This window comes from Helicoverpa armigera, chromosome 28 (assembly GCF_030705265.1).
Source record: "Helicoverpa armigera isolate CAAS_96S chromosome 28, ASM3070526v1, whole genome shotgun sequence".
NCBI classification, from domain to species: Eukaryota; Metazoa; Arthropoda; class Insecta; order Lepidoptera; family Noctuidae; genus Helicoverpa; species Helicoverpa armigera.
Window position 1 is genome coordinate 4,963,174 of NC_087147.1, and position 11,282 is coordinate 4,974,455.

Below are 11,282 nucleotides of genomic sequence, written 5' to 3' on the forward strand. Positions count from 1 at the left end.
ATTTCTTTTAGGAGTCTTATTGGAGAGCATTATTCAGTTATTCTGAGTTTTATAGTCATTAAATATCCATTTTAGTTTTAGACTGAGTCTTGGGACAGGGGCGAAACTTCTATCCGTCATGAGCCGAAGTGCCCGAGGTTTTATTAAATTATACATAATACGGGACAGTATATGAAGGAACATTTCTTTTATGATGGCACAAAAATCATCAAATTACCCTCCCGCTGTAAAAATAACTGACTAAAATCCATCATGTTCCGTCGTAGGTCTTTTATGTACCAGGGCCGCGGTAACTCTTTCGAACAATTCCGCAGCATATGAAGTAGTAGTATAGTATTGGAAGTACACTTGCTAATGTATTCCCTCACGGAGACGGATAGAATAGCTCCCGCCTGTCCTATCCATCTCCGGACAGTAACATAACCGCCTAGGAACGTAACAGAGTACCCATAAGGGAAGAATACAAGGCAGTACCTACATAAGAGAATTCTTCATATATATGAGGGAGTAGATAAAACGAGTACATTACATAAGTGTATCTTTGTTTGTATCGGTTAAGTTTTGTCTATCTAATCGAAGAATATATAGGGAGAGTATATAATATAACGGAGTAACACATTGCATGCTGGAGCGCAGATATACGCGAGACACAATGGATTTTCTTTTGTTTTCTAATTAACTACATACGAGCAGGTATTGCAAGTTCAAGAAAAGAACTAAATAATCAGACATTAATTTATTACCACATTAAAAACTTAAATACTAAGAACTTCTTACTTCATTCGTCAATTTCATACATTTACAAGAATATTTTACATTTACATGCTTTTGAATGTTTCATTTAATACTGAATCGATTCCAGTTGGAAAATTACGTCATGCAACAGCAAATTAAAGAAAAAACAAATTGATGACCATTGATCTTTTACAAAAATATACAATACGTATGCATTTCATTATCATAGGTATACATTTCACCAATCTTCCAAATCGTCTTCATTCAAATCAGCCATATCAATTTCTTCATAATTGATTTTCGTTTTAAAATCTTCTAAATCTTCAGCGTTTAAATCTGAAAGTTCTTTATCTTCCATGTCACCTTCTGCATCAATTTTGAAGGAGCCTTGGCCAACATTTTCAGAGTCTGCGTCAATATCAACGTCAGCTGTAAAATCTTCATTTTCTACGGGAGGTAATTCATTGATCTTACCTGTATTTTCTGTAGGTTGCATGTATGTTGGTACAGTATCAACTTTAGCAGTGTTTTCTTGTGTAATGGGCTCGTTGTTTCCATCTGTGCTTTCAATATTACTTGTTTCTTGATCTTCTTGTGTGCTGGCATTAGTTTCAGTTTCCTTATTTCCAGAGTCATTATTTTCAATATTTTCCTGTGATTCATTGGCTTCTAAGTCACCATTTTCGAAAGTCTCATCATCTGCATTTGTAGTTTCATTTCCTTCATTAATATTACTTGTTTCTTCATTATTCTGCTGTGTTTCTTCTTCACAATTCTCATCAGCTTCTCCAGCGCCTTCGATATCATCACCTTCATTAAGTTCTTCATTTTCAACATCTTGCATTTTATTTCGTTTCTGCATTTCTTTTTGGATTTTACGTTGGTTACCAGTTAATTGCAGTGGCTTAAATGTTACTGTTGCACCATCTGAAATTAGATGAACATTATTTATAATAATTACGCTTTTGATAGTCATTATATGAACATAATGATGGGTGGAAGTAGACTAACCAAAACTAATTTAAAATTTTCGAATATAAGACTAGTTACACAGGCGTAACTTTTATTATTTTTCTAGTTTTACAGGAAAAGGGTTTAAACGAAGGAGATAATGGCCGACAAAATTCAGACTGCACCTGAATTTAAACTTCATTACCCAACCTACAAAAAAGAGGGTATGTGTGCATGTTTGTGCGCAATTATTTTCATGCAGTTTGCAGCGTAATATTTGTCAGGCTTAGGGTCCGTTCACACGGCTGTCATTGATCATAATTGGCAGTCGTTACGGGTAGTCAGAAGCCAGTAAGTCTGACACCAGTCTAATCAAGGGGGTTGCCCGGGTAACTGGGTTGAGGGGGTCAGATAGGGCAGTCGCTCCTTGTAAAGTACTGGTACCCAGCTACATCCGGTTAGTCTGGAAGCCGACCCCAACGTAGTTGGGAAAAAGGCTTGGAGGATGAGGGACAGTTTACGCAGACCGGCTCGGAGAGCATCGGCGTGCAGTTTTCTTTTCACACACTTTCTTCTTAATGACAAAAACAGTGCACATGCAAAAAATACTAAGTACTCGATTTTCAATGTGTTAAGAATTTGCTCTCCTCTCCGAGCCGGTCTGTCTGACCCTTAGGAGAAATTTTAAGGTTTTGCTTACCAACAATAATATGATCCATGGCACACAGTTTATCATGTACCTCATAAGTTTCACATGATCCAATATACATGGGTTTGTTTTTCGGCGATTTCCTAAGGCTGGTGATGCCAAGCTCAGCAAGGACTGGCGCCAACTTACTCTTGGTTATAACTTTGGGTGCATTGAAAATGCGCAGTAGGATTGGACCTTCGTTCAATGTGCGCCTTGCGAAGTTCAGTTTTAGGATCTAGAATAAAATTTTACATGATGAATAATATGCAGTGTAGGTGCACGTACATAGTTAGGTATAGCAAGGTGTCGCGTGCATTATTCCCGATCCCATACTTCGGTCTAGTTGAGATCGTCGTTCCTTATTGTCGTTTCTAAATTACTATATAATTGGTCTGTAACTAACTATATCATATTTTGGAGAACTTAAGTGTCTGTAACAATTTCGTATCGATGAACTGTAGTGCTGTGTAAAGTAAAATAAATAACTTTAGTAACGGCAAGCATTTTATTTAATATCCAACCGGGCACGCATCTACATGCAGCACTCTTGGGCTAACCCTCAGGTGGAGGTGAAACCACCAACAATTATATTCCCAAGGAGGGGTGACTTCAAGTGAAAACAAAGCCAAACCATATTGCATTATGTATAGAAAAAATCATAACACGCGGACCCCAAATAACTTGGGATCAGAAGAAGATTCTTCTTCCAGCCCATTCCCTACATATTAAAATGTTGTTTTAACCTTCCAAAAGATGCCCTATCCTACGGTCTTTAGACAAACATCTGCTGAATCTATTACTACTATTGCAGCCTTTTTATCGTCCCGCTGCTGGGCACAGGCCTCCTCTCACACGGAGAAGATTCTATTAAAGGGGCAAAATTGAGGACATAAGTTGGGAACGAATGATGATGATTTCAAAATACATATAACTATGAGTTGGCAAATTAACAATTTGAATAAAATATATTAATATATTACCCGCTTGAGATCATCTACAACGGCAGTTTTAGCGACATCGTGGTACGTCTGGTGTGCGGGCGGGGGTACCTCACTTAACTCCTCTGGTATCTGAAATATAAACAATTTTCATTTGGTACTACGTATGTTCGAGATAAATAGCTGACCTATCCGTACATAGCCTTGTTTATAAAAATCATCTACAACCCGTGCCGATAAAGAATGGGATTAGAAATCGCGACAGCTGTATTCAACTCTCGCTCATGTGCTATAGTGTATGTATGAGCGATAGGTGAATACAGCTGTCGCGATTTCTAATCCCATTCTTTATCGGCACGGGTAGTAATCATCTTTTAAGCATCATTTTAACTAATTACTACTTAAAGCCTAAGTAGTGATTAAATATTTGGGTTTTTTCGTTAAGACATGCTTACGCAACGTTTATAAGTAAGATTTTTTCTTAAACAGCCTTAGGGCGATTAACACATGGCACCGCGCACCGCCGCGGTAGGCGGTGAAGCGGATCTCATGTCGCATTGACCTGTATTAAATCCGTTGATGCATAAGGCGATTAACACGCGTACACCGACTGACCGCGCGTTCGAGCGGTGCTCTTTTGTTCGAGCGCCACCGTCCTCGGTGGCGGTGCGCGGTACCGTGTGATAATCGCCTTAGGTATTACTTATTATTTAATACACGTTTATAAGTAAGGCTGTAATATTTTAACTCTCTGTCTAACTAATGAACCAATCTTAATTTAATATGGAACACAGATAGACTAAAAACTGAGGAAGGGCTGAGGCTACTTTTTATCAGGTATCAAGAAGGAGCCTCCATGGAGCGCGGGTGGAACCGAAACGTGTGAAACGTCAAGATACCAAAAACTTTCTAGTGCCTTTTTCAATACCTCATGGGGCATCTAAAACTGAAAGAGCCTTTCAAACCTGTCTAATAGTTACTGAGGTCTTTAAAACGAATACTCCAGCTTCTAATAAAAATAGCGATCGCTAAGGTATAAACTAAAAAAAAAAGGATGATATTCCAACATACCAGTCCACATAATTCATCCATCTCTGTATTCAAGGCGTTTAATGTGGCCTCATCCAGTCGCGACAGAATAATTTGTTCATTCATGAACATTTCCAGTGTATTCCTCTTATGCACTGTAATTTAAAATACCTTATTATTATTAAATACCACATAGTCCATTATCAATATGGGAAAGTAAATTGCTCAATAAAATTTTTCCCCTGTCCACTTTTGATATTTTGTGCACTAGCAACACCAGTTTAAAGTTTGTCTGTACGAAGTTTAATTGTGTAACGATAATGACTCTGAAATACTAAAGAATTCAGAAAACTCACCCTTATTTTGCCGCTTGTCTGAAAAAAAAAACCAATAAATTATATTTTATTTGGTAATATAATGAAACATAGTATTAAATATTATACTTGCTAAAACAATCTAGGTAAAGAGAATACAATTTCAATGGAGTAGAAAAGAAAGCGTGGAGCGTTTTGTCAAAAAAAGTAAAGATTACACAAACGCTCCACGTTTTCTTTCATCTGACTAAATGACCGAATTATTGTGTAATTTTAAAGTTTTAACGTGACAAAGTCTTATAAATCGATGGGGCCAGCTGCACGCACGAAAAAACATGACTCATGCGGCGTTACCTCGCTCTGAGGCGTTCCGTTTACGGCTTGAAGTGCAAGCGAGAGCACGCAACGAGAGACAAGGAGGCACGATCGGCCTCCGCTTTCGGCAGCGTTCGACATCTGACGATCAATTTCTTATGACGTTGTCACGTTCGACTAGATCGTCAGTAAACCGAATTTACAGACAACCGTTTTTTTTTTAGTTTTCTAACATATATATTTTTCGTTTCTAACACCTGATTTGCCAACAAATAAATAAAATTAAAACTAAATTAAATTATCAACTAACCTCCTTGTGGATATGAAGGTAATGTTTTCGCAGTTTCTTCAGTTTTCAGTTCAGTTCTTACTGGTTGTTGAACCTCTTCCTTTTTCATCTGTGCCGCGGGCTTGTCGTTTGTATGAAGCAGTTTCGAGAATGGCTTAGCTGTAAAATAACAAAGTTGTATTATTAAATTTTAAAATATGTAGTGGAGTGATCTTGAAATTATTTTTATGATATTAATTATTTAACTTGGAGTCTTATTTAAGTTTTTTATTTACATTGATGATAGAGTTGAATTTTTAAGTGAATAGCTAATGTAAATAGTTAGGAATACTACATAGAGCAATCTTGTTTATTGCAAATAAAATCTTGCCTTATCAATGAAATTTATTCAGAAGTTATTTTAACCCTGAATATATATTCAACATGTGACAGATGATTTTTTGCGTTTAACACACAGCTTTGACGATAAAACAGACCCCCAAATTATGTAATATCGTAGATACTGAAACAATCCATATTCTCTTTTGTCAAAGATTTGCTGAAAGCACCCACACTTTATTACAAGGTACTTAAATAACGGGTAATATTTTCAGTAATACCTCTTTGGAGTTTAATGATGTTTCATAATTACTACATGGGGCGATAAATCCACTAGTAGTTTTTTTTAACGACGTCAAAAATCATCAAATGACCCCTCCCGCTGTGGGTTAGCAGCGGTGAGGGAGTGTCAGACTCTTACTGACTAAAAACCGTCGTGTTCCGTCGTAGTCATTTTATGTACCAGGGCCGCGGTACCTCTTTCGAACAATCCCGCAGCCCCGGCAGACCTTGGCCCTGTTGGGCCCCGCTGACACTAGTGGGTTCAGTGCAGATTACATTTCTATTATTTTTATGCAGATTTTTGTGCTTATATACCGGTACAGGACTGAATTTAATCTTCGGTATTTTTCAATTATTTTGCAGACAATCCACGCATTCAAAACATCCAGTTTATAGGATATTCCTGTCTGCATTTTTTTGGACATCAAGTTCCACACCACTTCTTCGAAGATGATGAAACCAAAGGTCCCAAATTTGAAACGGTCAAAGTATTTATGTTTCCAAATACAAAGTCTTCAGCCAAAAGAAGAAATTCGTGAGGATTCGTCAGAAAACGAGCCTGGCAAGCAAAGCTGCTTAGTGACAACAGACGGAGTTGCCTGCCATTTTTCTGCACGCTCCTCTAGGCATGTCTGACCAACCCGTACGGGTATGTATCTGGCTTATATTAGACCTGTATTATTTAACAGGCTAAGTCTTGCATCATCATTCAAAACTTTCAAAGATGCTGGCAAAACTATCGAAGAGGCTTGTGAAGGGAAGAGTAGCAAAACAGAAGACGAGCGGTTGTACAAACGTGGAGTGGAATTTTCCATTCTAAACAACAAATCTACGACCGTTTAATCATCTGTCTAGGCTTCCCAACTAGATATATTGCTACTTCCAGTCCCATGGAGCGACTGCTTGTCTGACCTCCATGTCGAAGATATAAAACAAGACGTTAAGAGTTCTGTGTCATTGAGACCCTGGTAACATCGCCGGCTATGTATCCAAATAGTCCAGTAACGACGGTTTGGCAACGTCGCCAAATTAGATGCGTGGCTATTACGATTTTACTTGGCAACATTCGGGGATGTTAGAAGTAGCCAGGGCTGCGTTGCTGGTCGTTTCCATAGCGTCTTAATCAGATAGAGCAGTCATTACGAACTCCCAAGTATTTCCATATGGAGTTGAGTTGTAAGTAGGCAGACTGGATACTTTTCAAAGGTTCTTAGATTAGAATGCGTGGAATGCGTCAGGGAAGAATTGTGAGGCCTATTTATTGTCTCTACGGAGAAAATATTATTTTCTTCTAGACAATGAATTTTATCAAGGCGACTCGAGGCTGGAGGTTGGCGATTTCAAACTTTTCTGATGATGTCTTTTTCGTTTCTTAAACGGGAAAGTAAGAAAAGTATACAACAAGACGGGAAAAGTCCAAATAAAAAAATCGTGAAAATGTTATAACCCAAAAATCATGAAGTTTGGAACACCGAAGCTATTACTGATTAGGATTGTGGGACTAGAATACCAAGTCCAGACACATTTCTCAGCATCGCAGTCTGAGAAACTATTCCGAATCTTACGAGATAAATCAGCACATAAATCGTTCTGCATTATAATAGAAAATTCTAACACCTAAATAAAATATTTTCAAACTTTCTCTTCATTGAAAGCGAGAAAATATGACTTGTAAAGCACCACATATAACATGCAGTCCGATACGCTTGAAAAATACACAAAAACATACTAAAGTTACCTTTATCCGGGCTGTCTACTACATAGAACCCATGATTCGTGATGTGGTCGACAACTTCTTGGAATACTTCGGCGTCATCGTGTTTCTGTTTGTATATCGTTGTCATCTCGTCGCAAGTGATCTTTAAATTTTTGCCGAACAGCGTTTCCATGCGTTGGCGGATGGCACGCTTTAACCCCGACAGTAACAACGTCTCGTCCAGGTCGGTCTTGCGAGGCGGGTTGCTCAAGATCTGCTTCGCAAAGAACGACGTGAGCTGGTTGCGCCACGTGGCCGACCGGAGCTCCAACCTCGCCGGAGCATTCTTAGGATACTTCTTAGTCGAAGCCGGAGTTGCAGCTTGAAAAGCCACCTGTGGTTTTGCAGGCACGATGCCCACGTTATTTTTATTTTGAAAATCTCCTTTCTGATTATCGAACGGCTTCACATAGCCGAGGCCAGGTTTCGGACGTTTTGAAGGCGGCATATAATCAGGTTGAGCGTTCGTTTTGTTAGGCAGCGGTTTAATCCATGGTGACGGTTGTTGTGAAGCAGGTTGCTGCCGAGCAGTGGCTCTCGTGACACGTCCACTTTGCTGGGGGCGTGGTGGACTGTATTGACGTTTCGGACCTCGACCGGGCTCGGGTCTTCTGGAAGGTTCGTCTCGGGGGCGATTGCGGGGAGGGTCGCGGGCGGGGGCACCGCGCGGGTGGTCGCGGCCGCGGTCCCGCGCACTCGCGTCCCGGTCACGGTCGCGGAAGGACGCACCACGCCTGTTCTCGCGCTGTGCGTCCCGACCGCGATCGTGCGACGGACCATCTCTCCCAAAATCACGGCGGGGTTCGTCACGTCTGTCACGAGGCTCGTCACGTCCGCTACGTCTGGACCTGTCACGTCCGTGATCACGAGGGGGGTCGTGACGCGCAGACCTCCTATCGTCAGGACTGCCCCACCTCGTACTAGTAGTAGCCCCACCTCTGGCCTGTTGGGAATTTTGGTTCCCACCAGACGCGTTGCTAGCAAGATTCCAATCGTTTTGTTTTGACCAGACACTAGGGGTGCTTCCTTGGTTACTAAATCCAAGTGGCGCCCTTTGATCAAAGCCGCTGATAGACTGACTCTGCTGCTGATTTTGTTGATACAGCTGTTGTGGATAGCCATAGTTTGTATTCTGTGAAAGAATTTTGATAATAGTTACAACATGTAGATGCATGTAAACTGCCATATCAGAAAAATGCATAAAAGGACAATTCATTGAGCTATTGAATATGATCAATAGTTCAGCATGTTTTATATCTTTGAAATCACATTTTAAGGTAAATTACCGTAGAATGTGACTCCTCGATCCAAGATAACTATTTGAGTGAGTTCGAAAGAGCTTTAATCAAGACAACTAAAGCCCATTTTCGAAACAAGATTGTCAAGTACAGTCAGTGCTAAGCATTTAGAGCGTTTGCGAGATTTCATCCGAAAAAATGTTTATATCCTGTTGCAGCCCCAAAAGAAGAATAACGCTTTAAACTCTTCCGTTGTGTTTGTAGACAACTTTGCAACCTGACTGTGATCCCCGATGTCTTACTCAGCCCAAAAGATAGGCACAGACTGTACTTGGATTTGCTTTCACACTTAACAACTCAATCTATAGCTGTTGGGACAACATTTGTCATATGACATGTTTCAGTGATATGACAGGCTTGGTTGTTAAACTTAAAGCTAGGCAAGGGTTGAGCAATCTGAAAATACTCTAATTAAGTAGATATTTTTTTTATCGTAACTTGAACCCCATTCTTCACATCCAACTAGCACATTGACCATGAAGATCGTAATGGGCGACCTTACTGTCTCCATGGCCGAGGCTGTCAAATTAGGGACATAGACTACTGCGCTATATACAATCATGTTTGAGAGGCCTCTACAATTTCAGGCTCATAAAAGAAAGACCTAAGAATTAATAGACTAAAGCCAGGTGTTCATGGTAAACTTTTATTTACATTTCGTGGCTGCAACACAGTGGCCAGCAACATAGCAAGCAATTGCAGACTTATTGCAACACATGGCTCAGCCATAGATTGCCCGGACTACAGTGTCTGTCAAATATGTTTGTAATGGCTGGGCACTCTTTACAATATTGCCGCCACAAACTGCACAAAACTTTAGCCCATACATGCCAACATGTTGCTGAGTTGCTTGCAACACTGTATGTTGCATAGTTGAGACCACATGGCAAAGTACAATTTTCCAGCAACATTCTTCATTCAACTGTTGCTAAACAAAAGTCTACCATGATACAGGGCTTAACAAGATACTATATGTATTTTGGAGAAGAGTGTTCCACATACCTGAGTGGTGCCATACAGTCCACCAAAAGGTGAAGGTGTTACCGCAGGTGCAGTCTGCGAGGAGTTGGAGAAGCCCAACGGGTAGCTAGGCTGGTACTTTGTCTGCTGGTAATATGGTTGTTGTAACGCTGGCTGCTGAGGTCCGGACGGTAAGGCCATTAGTGGTGCTGGCTGTTACATGAAGGTTCTATTTTAGTGATCTTTTTTTAAAATAAAGATGGCTGTGTAACTAAAAGAAAGTTTTACTATGAAGGTAATTCTACTCTGCTTACATAGCTTGAATTATTTGTATTTGCTAGGTATCTCTGTATTCAAGATATCTATTCTACAAAAGTGTTGATTTAAAATTTGCCTAAATTAGATATAACCAGTGCTTCAGGCAATATTGTGTAGAGTGGGGAACATTATTATTTCATAAAAATATTTTGAAATTGATGATGTGTAAAGAAAATATAGAAAATTAAATGTATGTTTTTCTTACCCTTCCAGAATGCATATTTTGCTGTGCCAGCTGTGTTGGTGTCATCTTATACAGGTCATTTTGGGCAGTGGTCTGTGTAAAGATAAATTTTATTAGACATAAATTTGTATATGTTTATATTGTAAAACAATCAGTAAAATAAGATATTACAAAGAAGAAAAATTTGTATTTTTGTTTGTAATAGATAAACTCAAAAACGACTGGACAAATTCTTTTACTGTTGGAAAGCTATACTTTTGCTGAGTAATATAGACTATATTTTATCACTGTATGGGCAGTAGTTGCTCAAGACGCAGGTGAAACAGCATGTAAAATAAATGATTTAAATACACTATGTAATACCTGTTTCTTTTTAACAGATTCCACAATCAGTTGGTTGCCGTCAACCAGTAATCCATTCAGTTTCCTGACGAGAATAGCTGCGTCTTCTTCCTCTGCCAGCCCTACCGTCACTTTCTTCGAACCGTTCTCACGGTGCGGGACCAAGTTGTCCAATATCACCTCCGTAGGCCCACATTTTGCCAATATCAGATTTTTCACGTCGGAGTACCGCGTCTGAGGACAAAAAACGGAACGTTTAAAATCGACGCTCTAATTTTTTACCTTGACTTTGAACTGAAAGGTTTTGTATACTTACACTCGACGGCAAATTGTATATAGTGAGTAACATTCTTTGTCAAATACGAGTAATCTTTTCAATAATTTAATCGAACACCATTAATTAAACATAAACGGAATTCGAAACAAACCACAAGACCGAAGACCGAAAGAAAACTCGGTCGTTTGACAATGACAAGTAAGTTCACAGATAATAGCTCATAGCCGGTATAAAACATTTTTTTTACCATCTGGCAACTTATGTCGAGATTCCGTGGATCCGCCA

At 39.5% G+C, this 11,282-nt stretch overlaps 1 protein-coding gene across 1 annotated transcript; it reads right to left on the bottom strand.

Moving 5' to 3' along the window:
- Nucleotides 1-747: 747 nt before the first annotated feature.
- LOC110371423 (uncharacterized) lies at nucleotides 748-11,200 on the bottom strand. Its single transcript, XM_064042347.1, has 11 exons — nucleotides 11,037-11,200; nucleotides 10,742-10,954; nucleotides 10,400-10,471; nucleotides 9,919-10,089; nucleotides 7,601-8,750; nucleotides 5,284-5,421; nucleotides 4,701-4,718; nucleotides 4,387-4,499; nucleotides 3,358-3,447; nucleotides 2,387-2,612; nucleotides 748-1,662 (listed from the first exon to the last, which is right to left on the bottom strand). The coding sequence occupies exons 1-11, from the start codon at nucleotides 11,067-11,069 to the stop codon at nucleotides 974-976; spliced, it is 2,913 nt and encodes a 970-aa protein (XP_063898417.1). The 5' UTR covers nucleotides 11,070-11,200; the 3' UTR covers nucleotides 748-973.
- Between the last annotated feature and the right edge of the window lie 82 nt (nucleotides 11,201-11,282).